This window comes from Papilio polytes, unplaced genomic scaffold, assembly GCF_000836215.1.
Source record: "Papilio polytes unplaced genomic scaffold, Ppol_1.0 DF823399.1, whole genome shotgun sequence".
In the NCBI taxonomy this organism is placed as follows: Eukaryota; Metazoa; Arthropoda; class Insecta; order Lepidoptera; family Papilionidae; genus Papilio; species Papilio polytes.
Genome location: NW_013525805.1, coordinates 3,729,208 through 3,748,854, shown reverse-complemented (window position 1 = coordinate 3,748,854; position 19,647 = coordinate 3,729,208). Strand labels below are relative to the sequence as shown.

At 35.7% G+C, this 19,647-nt stretch overlaps 1 protein-coding gene across 1 annotated transcript; it reads right to left on the bottom strand.

Moving 5' to 3' along the window:
* Positions 1-8,228: 8,228 nt before the first annotated feature.
* LOC106104830 (cytochrome P450 4C1-like) lies at positions 8,229-18,666 on the bottom strand. The gene is made up of 10 exons (XM_013285005.1): positions 18,536-18,666; positions 15,614-15,804; positions 15,365-15,474; positions 14,559-14,649; positions 13,520-13,702; positions 11,617-11,999; positions 10,734-10,802; positions 10,487-10,655; positions 9,148-9,321; positions 8,229-8,414 (listed from the first exon to the last, which is right to left on the bottom strand). Exons 2-10 carry the CDS (start codon positions 15,756-15,758, stop codon positions 8,248-8,250), a joined length of 1,491 nt encoding a protein of 496 aa, XP_013140459.1. The 5' UTR covers positions 15,759-15,804; positions 18,536-18,666; the 3' UTR covers positions 8,229-8,247.
* Positions 18,667-19,647: the final 981 nt, after the last annotated feature.

Below are 19,647 nucleotides of genomic sequence, written 5' to 3'. Positions count from 1 at the left end.
GTACTCCATGTGGGGCTGAACTTGCGCTTTGTAAAGTAGTAGGCGGTGGCCCGGCTGGAAGTACTGCTTCGCCCTACTGAGCACACCCAGCTTTTTGGAAGCCAGGTTTAAACTCTTGACTTGCAATCTACAGGTCTTGGGTTCGAATCCCGCCGTATCAATGTGATTTTAGATTTTTCGAATTTTTATATGTACATAATTTACCCGACGTTCTTACGGTGAAGGAAAACATCGTGATGCCTGCATATATCGGTGAAGAAATTTAAAAGATATGTGTGAAGTCAACCAACACCGCACTCGGCCAGCGTGGTTGACTATGGCCTCGTCACCCCTTATTAGGGTACTCCGAGCCCCGCAGTGGGAACGTATAGTGGGCTAGTAACTGTCGAAAATATATAAAAACTGTCAATATTATTACAATGCGACAATTTTATGTTACCGCATATTTACCCTTAAAAGCGGGCGCACACCTTTAACTAAATTATCGCACAACATTTGTGCGATTGTTTCGTTGCCAATTCAACTGTTTCGTTGCACAACAAAAAATCGAGTAGTGTGCTACTAAAAAGCGAGTTTAATTTCAGGTGTGCGCACTCTAATTCTTTTTACCTTTAACTAAACTCTGTGGTAAACAAAAAGGCTTTATGTAACGACTAGCTTTCGCCCGCGTCTCCGTCCGCGTGTAATTAAAAAAAGCAAAAGTATGTAGCCTATGTGTTCCTCCAGATTATCCTCTATGTCTATACCGTACCGAAATCCGTTTCGTTCAGCCGTTTAGTTTACAAACTCTAACAAACATCCATCCATCTAAACTTTCGCATTTATAATAGTAGGATTATTTTTTCTTCAAAATAGTAAATTAACTGTTTTAATGTAATGTTATTGTCTTTGAAGGGACATTAATTGCAAATATGTCATGAACAATGCGCCGACATGATTCGCCTTTAATCTAGACGATGTACCATTAATCCCCATCCTCCCATTTATATCACGCTGCGAGACACGTTACTAAATAATCTAACGTTTAAAAAAACAAAAATCTAGATATCTATATCTATACTATTATAATAATGCATAAAACACTTTGTTGTCTGTCAGATGTCAGCAATTATAGCATACTTTTGAATATATTTTTTTTTTATAAAAGCCCTACACTTACGTCACGCTTTAGGCTATATATTTAGACGCCATTAAACTTAGGGGGTAAATATTTTGGATAAATCCCTAATGTGGGAAAGAGACCATAAGTTGCTGCCAACATTAAGAAAGTAAGATTGCCAAGGTTTGTCGTGTCATGTCATTTTGACATTTGCTATTGATAATTTGACAAATGTAAACATTAAAATAACTTTTTTATAATTTCATGCGGATGAAGCCGCACGGGAACAGCTAGCTAGATGAAATAGCGCCATCTATTAGCTGAATTTTAATATACGACCCAGACTTCCGCACTGGCTAATGCGCTGAATCTTCTTTGAAAAGGCTACCAATCTATATGTATATACTAATATTATTAAGATGAAAGATTTTTATTTTTTGCATGTATTGAAATAACTCAAAGACTGCGGATTAAAAAAATGCATCATTAAAAAGCTGTTATGTCTGAGTAACATGTTTTATTTCGCACACCTAATTGATAATGGCGTCTTAGGCTCAAGTCTCTGTTGGAACGAGTTATTTTATATTATGTAAGCCCTTTCACATTAAATTTACGTCTCAATAAACAAAATTAAATTAACGTAGATCCGCCACGTTCGTGATTCTTTATACAAATTTGTTTTCAGTAACATTTTGTTAGTGATTCATAAAATGTAAAGATATTTCTTATTCGGTTCAAAGTTTTCAACATAATCTTCATTATACTTATCATAAATGCAAAAGACATTAAATATGAATGGATGAATGTTTGTTAGAGTTTGTAGCCTAAACTGCTTAACGGGTCTCGATGAAATTTGCGGTAAATGTAGTGAACAGTCTGAAAGAACACAAGAACAATACAGACGGAGTATCGGACGAAAGCTAGTTAACTTAAAATGCTCTTATTCAATTTATTTCTCGAAGATGTTTCAGCACGAGTGGATTCAAGAAGTTTGAGCGATATCGTTTTAGATGTTTGCTTCATTTTTCCACACACGTAGCAAGTTCTTGTAGAAAATTCGAGTCGTATTCTGAATAACTTGTGAAAAGTTAACTCTGTTGGAAGTATGAATAACGATTATATATTTAAAATACTTTTGCTTGTAAAAGTCAGCAACATTAGCTGTTGGAATGTACTCATCCGTATACCATGATCACTCAGTCTTCTGTGTGATCTCTACCTTATTCTACTCCCGTAGTTTCGGCACAACTTGTTTTCATCCTCCAAATAACTCATCATACGTCATCTCAGTCATCACTCCCTTGGTCATGTCATCTTACACGCAATCCATCCATCTCTTTCTTGGTCTACCTCTACCGGTGTACCTCCAAAATCAAGTCTTCTATTTGCGGAACAAAAATAAAGTGTTACCTTTGATGAGTTTTTGCCGTAAGCCTGGATTTAATTCTTTTTTCCTGCCCTTTCAAGGTAAGGATGGGAAAAGAAAGTGAATTCGACCGAAGTAGACATAAGAAGGGAAAGTATTACCTTTTCATGCATTCTGCATCGATGGTAGGTTTCTAAGGCATCTCGTTTTTCGTTTTTAGTTTGGAAATAAAAATACAAATACGATGGATGAATGTTTGTAAAAGTTTGTAGCCTAAACTGTTGAACATATCTAAATGATATTTGACATAGATGTAGGGGATAATCTGGAAGAACATAAGGTTAATTATTTTTGTTTCTCGTGAAAGCTAATAAAAAGTAATACAAAACGCTAAGAAATAATTATTAATCTATAGTAAGTCTATGTATATCGTCTGTTCATTCAGACTTATTTCTGAGATGCTGATGATAAAAGTTCTCGAGAAAACGTTCCAAGTAAATCAGTAAGTTCTAGTAAAATTCTATTAGAGTACATTTCTTGGAATAAACTTGAATAAGTCACGTTTATTTTTAATATATGTATATCTATATCTATACTATTATAATAAAGCGTAAACACAGACTTCTTTGTTGCCTAAGATGTCAGCAATCACAGCATATTTTTGAATAATTATCTTTTTAATAAAAAAGCCCTACACTAACGTCACGCTTTAGGCTATATATTTTCACGCCATTAAACTTAGGGGTAAATATTTTGGATAAAAACCCTAATGTAAGAAAGAGACCATAAGTTGCTGCCAACATCAAGGAAGTAAGATTGCCAAGGTTTGTCGTGTCATGTCATTTTGACATTTGCTATTGATAATTTGACGAATGTAAACAATAAAATAAAAACTTCATAATTTCAATCGGATGAAGCCGCACGGGAACAGCTAGTATAAATGTATATGTAGAGTATTGGCCTAATGGTTTGGAGTACGTACTACCGATCTTACCATATCCTAGCAGAAGCCCAGAGCTTAGTTGGAATTAAAGGAAATATTAGTAAATTAACAAAAAACTACTAGTTTATTTCTTATTTATTTCTTTTTAAAAAAACATTTTTATAGTAATCTATGAACATTAAAGTTAGAACATAAATTATCGTGCTTTTTAAAAAGATTTCTTTAAACCAAAGCAATACCAAACTTAAAAAGTCTTAACTTAGAAAACATAAAGTCATTTTCCAAAAAGAAAAGGATTCCTTCAGTTTATTTCATGTTTTAAGAATAATGTCTTTCTAATCGAAAATAAAATTTAAATAAAATTATATCTCGGTTAAACGTATGACAAAATTCAGTTCGCGTTTTATACGAATAAGCAATAACTTTTATAAAAAGGACCATAAAACTAGCGTGGATATATGTGCTCATTTTACGCACGTATTCTGTTAACTAATTCGAATAAAATTCATAGTCAGCTAACAAAAAGGATTAATTTACAATTCTATTAACATTGTTAATATCAAATTAATTTATTATTTGCCTTTTACAATTATAAACCTGCTTACGTTGTTATGTGTTATTTTAATACAATTTTTCTTCATTATAATACTTATTAAAATCAAAATAATTTTTTTTTCACCATTAGAAAGGTAATTTATCGGTAACATAGCCTATATTTTTTCTAATGGCGAAAGAATTTTTAAAATCGGACCAGTAGTTTTTACGTGAATCGAATGCATACAAAAACGCACAAAGCAAATCTTTCCTCTTTATAATACTCGTGTAGAAGATATCTTTTACACCGTGAAACCCACCTAAAGTCTAAGTTACTGTGAATATCATTTGTAAAGTTATAGCTAAGTTCTCATAACTTCAATCGTTTTATACGCTTCATGGAGTTTCAAGTTTATAAGTAAATTTTAAGGTTGCATTGCAATGCTCTTACATAAATACTTACGAGCTTACCATTAGCTGAAACATTACTCAGGCATTTTATACAATTCATTTGAAGCTTGTCGAGTGGCGGGAACACGTAATGAAACGACCAGGTTCAGATTTAGACTAACTCATTTATTTTTACTATCCTAAAGGAAACCAAGTAAATCAATTGAACAGGGCTTGGATAGTCGGCTATGATCTGCGATGACTTGAGGGACAACCTTCGTATCCAAATAAGGTGAAACAAGACGCTTCTCTCACTATCTTCCGCGACTAAGACAAATTCGTGGCTGGGCTGGGAAAGTAGGAAACCTGGGAGCGCGGCAATACACCCACCGAGGCAAACACGGCCAAACAATCTTTTAGCTTTTCGGGGCACTTTGATACCACTGTAACTTCATCGTGTATGAAGATAAAAGTTTAAAATTTTGAACATCAATAGATCCGTCTTTTCTGGCATTAATATTTGGACACGTCACAAGTAACAGTGGTAGTGCCCGCTTTAACATCTTAGCACGTATGGGCCGACACGCCCGGTGTAATACCACGACCACACAGAAGACAGGCGTGAAATGGAAGCAATTCCGTGTTTCGTCTGATGAGTGTGGTGCCGAAGGCCTAATTTAAATCCCTTTCTCTTTACCACCCATTTCCTGTAAGGAGAGGATGGGAAGGGGAAGTGGATTTAACGGCGGAGGACATGCCTAGGAAGGGGCAATGTCCTCTTCATGAGCGTCTCCTCTGTTGGATAAGGGTAGGCAACAGATTCAGATGGCCGCTTGCTCGTTCAAACCTTATGTTATAAAAAAAAAGCGATGAAGGCTATTTAGAGAGCTTGATGTGAGAGGGTTTTTCGAGAGGCTTGTCCTCACCAATGACAGAGCAGCTTCGTATCATATAAAAAATCACGTTCTGACAATTCAAATATTTTAATAACATTCATAATTTAATTAATAATGATTTTTTAATTTAATTCAAATTCTATTTTAATACAATGTAATTGGATCTCTTGAGAGAAAGTTTTGTTAAAATTAAACTGTAACTAAAACATTGACTTTGTGGGAGTATATTTGATTTTTTAGGTGATTCGATTCTAGTTTGTAACTTGTTTAAATGAAAAAAGAGAATCGATACTTCGGTTCGGGTAATCGATACCTTTGTTTGTTCGATTACTTGTTTTGAGAAAGGCATCCTAAACTATCAGACTTTCAATAAAGATTGTAAATTTGATAATGACTGCTTGGAATTGACAATTGATTGGCCTTTATATTATTAAATACTAGCTATCGCAACTCCTTCTGCGTGGAATTTAAAAAAAAAAGTATAAAGCCTTATTCAATACCTTACAACATTGTGTTACACGGAAGAGCGGGACTTCCTAACACAAGTGCCTATTGGTTACTTAAAAGGAAGTCCCTACAACTGATTGATTTGTAACTTAACTTGATCTAGTATAGTATAGTATTTATAGTGGTAGTGCCTGATTTAACATCTTAGCACTGCAGGGCCGGTACGCCCGGTGTAATACCACGACCACACAGAAGACAGGCGTGGAATGGAAGCAATTCCGTGTTTCGTCTGATGAGTGTGGTGCCGGAGGCCTAATTTAAGTCCCTTTCTCTTTACCACCCTCTTCTTTTAAGTAGAGGATGGGAAGGGGAAGTGGATTTGACGGAGGAGGAGATGCATAGGAAGGGCAAACATCCTCTTTATGTGCGTCTCCTCCGTCGGATAAGGGTAGGCAACGCATCTGCAATTGCGGATGTCTATGGGCAGCGGTAGCTTCGCCATTTTGGTGGATTCAGGTGGCCGCTTACTCGTTTGCATCTTTGTCATAAAAAAAAATGTAATAATATTTTTTTATGTTCTTCCAGACTATCCTATATCTATAAGAAACCGATTAAGATCAATTCTGCAGTTTAGGCTATAAATTCGAACAAACAACCATCCATGCATTCATCAACCATTCATCTAAATTTTCGCATTTAAAAGATTTTTTACGTGAAAGAAAAGTAATCATTTCTTTTTATCATTTCCTTGAAAGAATTCTAAAAAGTCTAATTGCCATTTTCCCTAGATAGCGCAACACTGTTTGTATTTAAAATTTCTGTTGAAAAATTTCCTCTCTCTATTTCAGGAGCTTTAAAAGGTAATTTTCTTCATTTCAACCCTACATCGCTACTTTTATGTTTCGTGGACACAATTTTAAATATTCAATAATGCTTTTCCATACGCAAAACATTATTTGTATAAAACGATATAATATTCATGAAATCATAATATTGTTTGTCCACAGAATATATTCAATTATGTTTCAGCATGAATAAAGTCAGTAATTCTATTATAAGCAAAGTGATTTCGACGGACAAATTTTAATATTTTCGTTGAAATATTTCCTTCATATTTTATGAGGTGACAAACAAGCTGCCATCATAATTCGCCAAAATAGCGAAGCTGCCGCTGTCCTATCAGATAGGATAGGGAAACCTTTATTTTAAATATCAAAGGATGCCAAACGAACGAGATGAATTCGCCGATAAAGCGAAGTGATCACTGCCCTTATACATCCGCAATTATCGATACTTTGCCTACCCTTAATCAACGGAGAAGGGGATGCTTAAAGGGGTTATTTCCCGTTCCTATGCGACTTCTACACCGTTAGTAATAGTGGGAAAGGAAAGGGACTAATATTAGGCTTCCGGACTAATATAACCTCTTTGTGTGCGTCTCCTCCTCCGACGATAAGGGTAGGCGACAAACCTGCAATAACGAATGTCTATGCGTAACGGTCGATTCGCCATTTTGGCGGTTTCATGTGGCCGCTTGCTCATTTGCCACCCTGATATAAAAACAGCTTTTCATCTTTCAGGCATCGATCTATTTCAGTGTTGACAAGGTTCACGTGATGCGGAATAATTAAAAATTATAGTTCTCCGCTTAGTACGTGTACATAACCCACTTTTTATGACTTAATTAAAGTTTAATCCATTCATATAAGATGCGTCTTTTTTATATCATAAGGTGGCAAACGAGAAAGCGGCCACCTGAATCTGTCCATAAACATCCACAATAGGGAATATGCATGTTTTTTTTTTCTTTTTTTAAACGATTCTACTTGTTATAACCAGAAAAAAATTGACGCGAAAATATTCAACCAATGAGCTAAAAATAATAAAATAAAATTACGACCATTTTCGAGCCACCAAAACGCGACCGGAGTTGTCATGAGACAATTGACGTCAATTGTCATATTCCATTCATAACATACGCTCAGAGGTCACTTCGACGTAAAAAACAACAAAGTATCTCATTGCTTCTCAAGGTCAAGAAGTCAAAAATCGATTAATTTTTATTATTCCTGGTACAAATAAATAGTAATTAATAATTCTATTCATTAATTTTTTATTTTAAAGTTGGCTTTGATATCGTGTTTACAGTAAAATACTTCAAGAGTGTGTTTCTATATAAACTAACGTAAATTAACTATGTATTGTCAACACAGCGACGACATAATACTTAAGCCACTTGCTTCGACAATAGTGTGTGTTTTAGAAGTTTTTAATGATTAAGTTTCGCCACTAAATCACATTACATTTAAAAAAATCTTTGCAGGAATGTTTTTATAGTAATAAAGTATACTTAAAAAAAGTTTGGAACAATTTGGCGTCATATGCATATTGCATATTGCATATTGCAGTTGCGCTGCCTACCCTTAATCAACGGAGACGCACATAAAGAGGATACTTCCTCTATCGCGTCTCCTCTACCGTCAAATCCACTTTTTAAAGGACTAAAATGATTAAAATGTATCTAGCAAGTAAAGCATGAATAAAAAGACAGTATATTTCAACAAAATGTATTTTAATCTCTTGATCTAGGTATAAACTTAACATATATAGGATGTACAGGTCTAAGCACGATGTCAGCCTTCAGTTTGGGTCTAGCTCCGCGCTCCGCCGCCACCAGCGTGAAGTTGCGGCAGATCTCACTCAGCGCGCACTTCATCTCTTGCATTGCGAACTTCTGACCTATTATTCAACCATTTTGTACTTAACCAACGGCGGATCCAGGCGGGGGGGGGGTAATGGGGGCCATGTCCCCCCTCCCCTGAGATGATCGGTCAAGAGCTTATCAAAATATATATACATGTTTTGTCAAGCCTGACTTGACCACGACTATGTGACCCCCCCCCCCGGAACCGCCCTTGTACTTAACTCTATATAAGCGACTTTAGCGACAAATGAGGGTTGCCAGATCCCCTATTGGTCTACTGCGTTTTAACATCAGTAGTTCTGGACCTAAGATAGTTGGATGGTCTACTGTTTAAAATCAGTAGTTATGTCTTCTAACACTTCTAAGGTCGGGATAAGCTACGTAACTGATGTCATGAAGAGTTTACCACTAACTGTCTCTTGCGACTGCGGCTTCTTTGGAAAATTCTTCTTACAAAACTATGACCATGGACTTAAGCTGTGCCAAATTTCAACGAGATCCATTAAACTATTCAGGATATAGAAAGGAACAAACATCTAAACTTTAGAATTAAGTAAGGATAATTTATTACACACTAGCTTTCGCCTGCGACTCCACCCGTGTGGAATTATAAAATCAAAAGTAAATAGGCTATATGTTCTTTCAGACTATCCTCTACATCTATACCAAATTTACTCAATATTCATTCAGCAGTTTAGACTACAAATTCTAACAAACATCCATCTAAACTTTCGTATTAACAACATTAGTAACATTAATATGACAAACCTATGCAATTCCTGGGTCCAGCGCTGAAGGGTACAAAGGCGTATGGATGTCGCACCTCCCCGTTCAGGAACCGTTCAGGCTGGAACGCCTCAGGGTCAGGGTATAAGTCTGCGCGGCGCTGCATGTCGTAGATGTGGACCAGCACCTCCACACCTTTCTTCACCAGAATATCGCCTGAACAACCACAAAACATCAATAAGACCAACTTTGGTCCCTTTTCCTTCCCATCCTATTACTTATAAGAGAAGGAACGGGAATCCCTTCCCACGTGGACTTGACGGCGGAGGAGACGCATAGGAAGAAGAAATATCCTCTTTATGTGCGTCTCCTCCGTCGATTAAGTATAGGCAACGCATCCGCTATTGCGAATGTCTGTGGGCAGATCTGTCATTTTGACGGATTCAGGTGACCGCTTGCTCTTTTTCCACGTAATGACATAAAAAAATCTATCGATAATCTTGTCCAGTAAATCCTAATTTAAAACAAGCAGAAGACATGAAAGGAATCCATTAGTCTACTATTATTCTTATAAATTATAATCTTAAAACTGGTCGTAACTTAGAAACGTATATAAAAAGTGATTGGAGATCGAATTATCTATCCATTTTTCCATTCGTATATTTCTCTACTTATTTAGAACGAGCTGTTGCCCGCGAATTCGTCCGCGTGGTATTAGAAAACATACGAACTATATAAATTACAAAAAGCTACGTATCCCTCGGGAACCGGACACCTCGGGGATGAAGCTTATCTCATGTGTACTCCAGACTTTGTTTTATATCTGTGCCAAATTTCAATAAGATATGTTGAACCGTTGCAGAATGATCGAGTGAATATTAAAAAACTAAATTAATGAATCCCACGGGAACCGTAACTATTACCGGGATAAAAAGTAGCCTATGTGTTCTTCCAGACTATGGTCTAAACCTGTGCAAAATTTCATGAAGATCCGTTCAGCCGTTTAGGCTACAAACGCTAACAAACATCCATCCATCCATCTAAACTTTCGCATTTATAATATTAGTAAGAAGTAAAATAGTAGAAGTAAGATTACTCTATATAATATCTATATCTAATAGTTAACATCAACTGTAGAACTTTTTGCTGGATTCCACTAAAAGAAGATAACCTATAAATATTCCTGCTCATTTTAGAACGCACACATTTGATTAAACTATCGCACAACATCTCGCTTTGATTCCTATGACCTTATATGGAGGTACACTACTCGATTAGTTCTGCAACCAAACAGTTGAGGCTGCAAACAATGAACAATCGCACGACAGTTATGCGATAGTTTAGTCAAAAGACTGTGGGCGCTTTATGACGTGTGTCTCACCAAGCATGAAATCTTCAGTAATCTCTCGTCCTATAAAAGGTACGCTGGGATACAATCGTAAGATTTCTTTGATTGTCGCCTCCAAATATTTCATCTCAGCCAGATCTGACCAGCTCGGAGTGCGATCTGAATTCCCGAATATCGCTTTGCATTCTTCGAAAATCCTTTCCTGCATAATGTTAATAAATAAATACCTTAAAAACATATTTAGAGAAATAGTGCAAAGCAGTACAATTGAAATACTAACCTGAACATCTTCGTGGTCAGCTAACAGCATTAGTCCGAAAGAAAGAGCCATAGCGGTCGTATCATGACCCTGTAGGGAAATTAATTTTGCGAATCATACTAATATTATAAATGCGAAAGTTTACATGGATGGATGTTTCTTAGAATTTGTAGCCTAAACTGCTGAACGGATTTCGATGAAATTTGGCATAGGTGTAGAGGATAGACTGGATACATAGGCTAGTCGTGGGCGAAAGGTAATTACTAATATTTCCTTTATTTTACTCATTGTTGGTACAACAGTTTACAGTCCTCTCGCAAATGTGTGACTGAAAACAATCCTTTCATATTACTCTTTAGCAATCTTATTTATTCATAAACCTTTCTTCGAGAGCGTCGGTGACTCAGGGGTTAAATCACTTGACTTGTAATCTATGTCCTGAATTCAAATCCCGCTACCAATGTGATTTTCAAATATCAAATGTATATAATTTACCCGAAGTTCTTACGGTGAAGGAAAACATCGTGATGCACATATCTGAGAAGAAATTCAGATATGTTTGAAGTCAACACGCAGTGCAGGTTGACTATGGCCTAGTTCACTAACTTAGGGTGGATTATTCCCAACCGTCACCCCGCTCCATCACCGTTCCACCTTTTGCGACGAGGGGACGGTTGGAAGTTATTTTGTTCCATAACGGTTCTATCTGTCACCTTATTGGTGACAGTCGGACTGAAAGGTAGGACGGATGAAACTTTTGATTCTCATCTATCCCCGGTTGGGGACACAGCGGGGTGACGGTTGGGAATATACCCTTAGGGTATATCCCGTACTACGTAGGGTCGCTTAATAAGTACTCTTTCATACATCTCTGTCAACCTTGTTCAAAAACTATTCAAGTTACCTCAAACATGAAAGTATTAACTTCTTCTCTTATCCCTTCAACATCAATTTCTCCATTACTCTCCGCTTCTATAAGTAAATCTAACAATGCCAGTCTTCTTTTAGAATTATCTTTAGTTGTATCTTCTAAATTCTTAACTAAAGAACCTTCTTGATCTATTCTCTTCTTTCTTTCAGCTATTACGTTATCCGCAAACGAATGGGCCGTAACCAAGTTACGAGCGAATTGTTTGCCCAAAGAAGTTTGATAGAATAGAAGATCGGGATGCAGCCAGAACTTTGTCAATCTACTTATAACTTGAGTTCCCATATTTTTAATAGTATCTTTGTATTCCACGGCTGATGTTGAACTATCACAATCGAGTTGTGTCCCCATCGCTGTTTCTGCAAAAAACAAATCATGATTTAATTTGACCAATGACCAACCCGCATTAAGTCAGCTTTGTTGACTAGCCTAGTCATTAACTTAGGGACTGAGACACTTAGTGGTGACGTATTGTGAGCTGGTGATGATGATTACCTGTGGTACACATTAATACAATTGGATAAGGGCCTGTCCCACCAAATTATAAATTGTCTGATAACAATCCAACGTTTAAAACATGTGATGAAAACATCGGATTTTGTTCCCTTATATGAGAATGACGTGATTATTAGGCTATCTGAGCTATCAGCCAGTGGTGGGACAGGCCCTTTGTGATGTAAACATATTTCGTAAAGGTGATGTATTTGCGTTGCTAATAACGAAGACCATTTTTTTTGTGGTTGCACGTTTGTACCGAATGACCATAAAACGGGTCAGATTTTGACGAGGCTTTAGCAGGAAGGTAACTGATGTACGCGGGAATATGATTACTAACTAAATGTTTTTTTATATTTCTGGGATACAATATATTAGCGCGAAATTAAAATGTGCTTATAAATTTATCAAAACACGTCAACATGATCAAACGAAGTAAACATAAGTTTATTTTTATCTGACTTAAAAATCTTATAATAATAAATGCTAAGTAAATAACCAAAAAAAATCTCACACAAAAAAGGTCGCAAGGACATCACAACCGTTTCACACAGTTGTGCTAATAAGGAATAAATAATTGTATAGTTCTTATTTATACAAAAAAGTTATTAAATTCCTCTCAACGAATAAAACAACAGCCCAATGGGAAAAATACCCGATTTAATTATAATTCATCAGATAAAAGTCTTAATATTAAAAGAGATTATAGTAATGAGTACAGTTCACAATTTTTTTATTTGCAGATTATAACTAAGGTAACATTACAATCATCAGGTATAATCACTAAACTTTAAAAGCCTCGCCTACCCTAGGTTAGTGACTAGGCCATAGTCAACCTGCACTGCGTTCACTTCACACATATCTTTGAACTAGCTGTTCCCGTGCGGCTTCATCCGCATGAAATTACGAAAAAATTGTTAATGTATTGATAGCAAATGTCAAAATGACATGAGATGACAAACGTTGGCAATCTTGCTGCCTTGATGTTGGCAGCAACTTATGGTCTCTTTCCCACATTAGGGTTTTTATCCAAAATATATATACCCTAATTTTAATGGCGTGAAAATATATAGCCTAAAGCGTGACGTAAGTGTAGGGCTTTTTACTAAAAAAAGTAATTATTCAAAAATATGCTGTAATTGTTGACATCTTTGGCAACAAAGAAGTGTGTGTTTACGTTTGATTATAATAGTATAGAGCATAGATAGATAGAAGTATAGACAGTATAGATTTTTTCGCTAATATGTGCATCTCGATGTTTTCCATCACCGTAAGAATGTCAGATAAAAGTACTTTTAAATTGTAAAATCAAAAAACACATTGGTACGGTGAGATTCGAACCCAAGACATGTACATTACAAGTCACTAGTAATGTTATACTAACCGCAAATTGTGTAAAGTGTAAAATCTCCAATAACAGAAAGAACATCGACATTCCCTTCCGGCATATTCTTCAATTTGTGAACCAAATCTCGACTTTTTTCTTCAAAAACTTTGCTAAAATTCCTTAATATGTTAAAATGAAAGGTTGGTGTCAAAGTTTTACGACGTCGATGCCATTTACTACCTGAAATAAACATATTTTAACAATAAAAAGCATAAGTGAACATAAAAAATTATGGTAAATAAGCAAATCCCTTGAAATCACAAAAATAATTAACTAACTAGACAGCTCCAAAGTTCCTGATGGCTATGATGAAAAGAGGGGAGGATGTATAGAATATTGTAAATGCGAAAGTTTCTATGGATGAATGTTTGTTAAAGTTTGTAGCCTAAACTGCTGAATGGATGTCAATTAAATTTGTCCTTTGTGCGACCGTGTAAACAATAATAAGAATTTTATATCGCATCAAGCCATCAACTGTGCGAACTCCATTATTTTAATAATGAAACAATTTAATAATTCCTAAAAACAGAAAATAAAGACCTCACAATTTACTTAAATGATTGTTAAAAATAATTAAAACCCAAATGACATTGTAAAGACGGACAAAATTACGAATAGATTTAAGTTCCTATTATTGTTTCTAAATGAAAAATTAACATTGTTTTTGAAAATCACAAAAATAAAAATAAAGCATTTATTAAGTAGTAAATAACTTTTTATTATTATTACTTGCTTTCGCCCGCGACACCGTCCGTATTAAAAAAAAAAACAAAAGAAAGTAACCTATGTGTTCTTCCATACTATGCTCTTCCCATCCTTTCCTCTTAATAAAAGGGTGGAAAGGGAAAGGGACTTAAAATGAGGCCTCCGGCACCACACTCATCAGACAAAACGCGGAATTGCTCCTTCTCGCCTGTTTTCTGTGTGGTCGTGGTATTCGTGGTACTCGTGGTATTCGAGTCGGCCTTCAGTGCGAAGATGTTAAAGCGTGCTCTACCACTGTTATAAAATATTGTTGATTATTGAATCCACTCACCTGTGCTGATTAGAAGACCAGCTCCGAGCCATGGCTCCAAAAAGTCATACGGCCTGTTCTTTGTTATGTTTCTTGAGTGTGTCAAAATTATCTGTAAATTAGGCCAAATAATAGTTATTTTTAGAAAGCTATGATATCTAACAATTATAAAATCGAAATTGAAGTCAAATGCGAAATTATTCTAGACAAATTATTAATAAGATAGATTTGTATTTTGTATGTAACGATAAACTCAAAAACTATTGGACGCATTTTAATAATTCTTTGACCATTAGAAAGCTACATTGGCACTGAATAACATCATATAAATATTATAAATGCGAAAGTTACGATGGATGGATGGATTTTTAAAGTTTGTAGCCTAAACGGCTAAACGGATTTCGGTGAAATTTGGCATATAGTATAGTCTGGAAGAATACATAGGCTACTCAGTTTAGTTTGTTTTTTAATTCCACACGAATGGTGTCGCGGGCAAAAGTAGGCTATAATTATAATGAGAAAAAGTTCTTTTACTCTCGAACAAAGTTGCGGAAAACTTATGTAATATTTTGATCTATTTAGTGTACAAAAGAGCTCGTAAATTATTTCTGTAATTTTTAAAAATAATAATCTTACTAATAATATAAATGCGAAAGTTTAGATGGATAGATGTGTGTTAGAGTTTGTAGTCTAAACTGCTGAACTCTCGATGAAATTTGGCCTAGAAGTAGAGTATAGCCTGGAAGAACACATAGACTAATTACTTTTCTTTTTTAACTCCATGCTGATAGAGTCGCGGGCGATAGTTTAAATATAAATTAACTAACCTCAAAATCATCGACATTGTAAACGTGCAGAATGCGACGACTGAATATCTTTAGGACATATCTATAGCCGTACTTCTTGGGAAATTCTAGCATCGTAGAGAAGAGGTCATCTGGAAAACAGAACAGTTTAATATATACAATTAATACAATCGACAATGAAAAAATTTAAGATTTAGCTGTCAAAGGCTTTTCCAAGCACCCATCTATTTTTACAGATCATTCACCGGCCACCTTAGAGGTATTACTTACCATATGGTGTCCCTAATAATGAGAAGGCACATCCAACGATCGGCCATTTCTTCGGACCGGGAAGATGGTCTAACGGATTTTCCTCTTCAAAGAATAATTTCCATATCACAAATAATATCACAATCCCTCCAATTAACCAAAACATTTTTTAACATAACAACTTCTATTATAGTTATACGCAAATAAGTTGTCTGAAATGAATAAAATTTTAACACATTAGTTGCCACCGAAAGTGTTGAGCGCGCGCACTTAAAAACTATCGCACCATTATTTAGTCGCGCTTTGATTCCTATATGCGTGTATGGGGGTGCGCATACTACTCGATTTTTAGATATGCAACTAAACAGTTGGATTGCGAAACAATCGACAGTCACACAACAATTGTACAATAGTTTAGTCAGAGGTGTGCGCCTGCTTTTGAGTGATAGAATTCAATCGTGTAATCATACTTCATAATAATGTATCTATCTATCTATCTATTCAGCCATATGACGCCCACTGCTGGGCATAGGCCTCCCCCAACGATAGCCACGATGATCGGTCCTGTGCCTACCGCATCCAGGATACTCCCGCAACCTTGACCAGATCATCGGTCCATCTTGCGGGAGGCCTATCCACGCTGCGTCGGCCGCCATTCCAGGACTTTGCGGGTCCATCGGCCGTCTGTTCTGCGGGCGATATGGCCAGCCCATCGCCACTTGAGGTTTGCAATTCTTCGTAAAAAAATTTTTCGTTTGCAAATAATGTATACTAATTTATATCTACTACTACTATATAGATTATATAAGCTGGACTCAGAAAGTGACAAACGAGGAGGTTCTGCGACGAGTAAACCAAAAAAGGGAACTTTTGCAGACCACCAAGATGAGAAAAGTATCTCGGCACGTGGCCGACAGATATAATCTCCTCCAACTCATCTTGATGGGAAAAGTTGCCGGCAAAAGGAGTGTTGGTCCTCGAAAGAAATCGTGGTTACGCAACATCCGAGAGTGGACAGGAATTGCGAGTGCCGCCCAACTGTTTCGGCTCGCAAGAGATAAAGTTAAATTTGGAGAACTGACCGCCAACCTTCGCTAGTCGGACAAGCACTTTAAGAAGAAGAAGAATCTATATCTATACTGATATTGTAAAGAGGAAAGATTTGTATTTTTAGATTTTTGTTTGTATTGAAATAACTCAAAAACTACTGGGCCTATATAAAAAATTCTTTCACCGTTAAAAAGCTACGTTATTATTAAGAAACATAAACTATATTTTTTACGTACTGTTGCCCGCAACTTCGTCCGCGTAGTATTAGAAAACATATGAACAATATAAATTACAAAAAGCTACGTATCCCTCGGGAACCGAACATTTCTCTTGGATGAAGCTTATCTCACGTGTACTCCAGACATTGTTTTATATCTGTGCCAAATTTCAATAAGATATGTTGAACCGTTGCAGAATGATCGAGTGAACATTAAAAATTAAATTAATGAATCCCACGGGAATAATAACTATTCCCGGGATAAAAAGTAGCCTATGTTTTCTTCCAGACTATGCTCTAAACCTGTGCCAAATTTCATGGAGATCCGTTCAGCCGTTTAGGCTACAAACGATAACAAACATCCATCCATCCATTCATCCATATAAACTTTCGCATTTATAATATTAGTAAGAGTAACATTCTTTTTTTAATTTGACACGTGCGAAATCGCGGGCAATAGCTTGCGTTGTTATAAAGGCAAATTATGAATGGATGGATGTTAGTATATAGTATATAGTTTATTTATTAGTATATAGTTATATACAAAACTGCTCAACGGATGCACAGATGTAAATAATAGTCTGGAAGATTACAAATTACTTGCTATTTTTTTTATTCCACGGTATTGCGGACAAACACTAGTAAACTAGAAACCTATTATTAAACACACAGATAGCGATTAGGTTTTATCTTGCCAAGTGAATTATCAAGTGACAATAATTGCAATAACAATGTATATTCAGAATAATACGTTATTGCAAATTTACAATATAAATAGAACTTCGTGTCAGGATCAAATTGTGATCTTTGACAGTATACAATATGACTAATGTATACAATGAACGAATTGTAAACTGGGTCATCATCTTATCCTTATCACACTGTAGTGGAACATCAGGTTAATCACAGTATTACTGCCAATAGATATTCCGTTAAAAGGTATCTACATAGATTTATGCACTCGCGGAGACAGCAAGGTTTGCCGTATTTTTTTTCTTGAATTCCAAACAAAATACGGACAAACATAGCTTCGCAAAAAATTAACGGATTACGTCACGGATTATCATCATTACATAGTTTATGAATTGGAACGTTAAAGTTTTTTTTAAATTAATTCAGCACAAACTACATTATCAGTAACAATAGAAGTTAAAAAATAATTTACCAAAATTTAATAACCTGCAAATTATTTAATTCGGCCACTTTTTTGTCACATTACGAAACATTCCTCTTTGGTAAAACTATTGACTAAAGAAAGCGACGCGTACAACGGACACACAACAGCCGGGTATTTAATATGGCACGTCGTCAGGAACACGACTGCTCTTCCCGATGTGCCAACTCAAACACCGGCTAAAAGATCCATTTAAACCCACAGATAATATAAATAAAATAATACAATCTTACTTCTTCTAATATTAAAAATGCGAAAGTTTAGATGGATGGATAGAAGTTTATTAGAGTTTGTAGCCTAAACGGTTGAACGGATCTCGATGAAATTTGGCATAGATGTAGAGTACAGTCTTGAAGAACACATATACTACTGAATTTTTTTTAAATTCAACACGGACGGAGTCACGGGCGAAAGCTAGTACTACGTAATATAACAGATAACGAAACACAAACAGCTGTTTTTAAACTCCATCATAAACGTAATTAAAATAAACAAAACTAACCTTGAAATAATCTAATAACTCGTTTGCACAATTTAATAACAAGTACACGTAAAAACTTTATTTATACGTATAATTTACGATTTATTTACACAAGCAACCAGCTACAATCAATTGTGAAGAATGACTGTGGAGCGAGATAAACAACGACTATATACAGAGAACACATGCATATATATATATGTTTGTATCGCGTCCTCGTTGACATCGAACTACAAACCTGTAGAAAAATGAACTCTATAGACGAGCCGTTTTACCATCCTGAAGGATAACCTCCAAAAGCAAATCCTAGTTCCTTGGACTCTCTAAGATGCACATTCGACTGCAAAAATCACACATTATAAAACTTTAATACAGTTTTGGACTTTAAAACGTCTAATAATTGTATAAACAAATAATTTTACTAATATAAATTCAAAAGTTTGTAGCTTTGTTGTAGCTTTTGTTAAGAGTTTGTAGCCTAAACGGCTAAATGGATCAGGGTAAAAGGTATAGCTGTAAAGCACAGTTTGGAAGAAAAAATACTACTTGTGTCTTTTTAATATGACGCGGAAGGAGTCGCGTGCGAAAGCTAGTACTATTATAAATGCGAATGTTTAGATGGATAGATGTTACAAAGTATCAACGAAACACTAAGCTACTAAATTTTATTTTTAATTCCGCGCGGACAACCTCACGAGCAAACGCTAGTATGTTATATAAATAAGTACCTACGCTATAAAGTTTAAATTGCAAACAAACTATGGTCACATCGCTAGTTTGTTATAATTAGTTATGGTTATTATTAAAAGCGTGAACCTAAATCGTCGACTAAACCAGTTTCTACAAAAAAGGTACCGATGACTAACCGCTGATGTAAAACTGAGCAACTCTTGCGCCAAAATCCAATATTATTGCAACTCAACGACGATTCATACGATTATATTATAACTACTGCTCTCTGGTTATAAGTATTCTATTTCTTTAACACGTTTACTGCTGCGAGTAAAATCATAATTCTTCATTAAACTGGCGGCGGGCCAAAATGCGCCCCCAATGATATTTCCGCTACGTGGCAGGTCTTTCTAAACCTACCAGCACAAGATAGATTAAATTGCTATAACTTTGTGGAAACA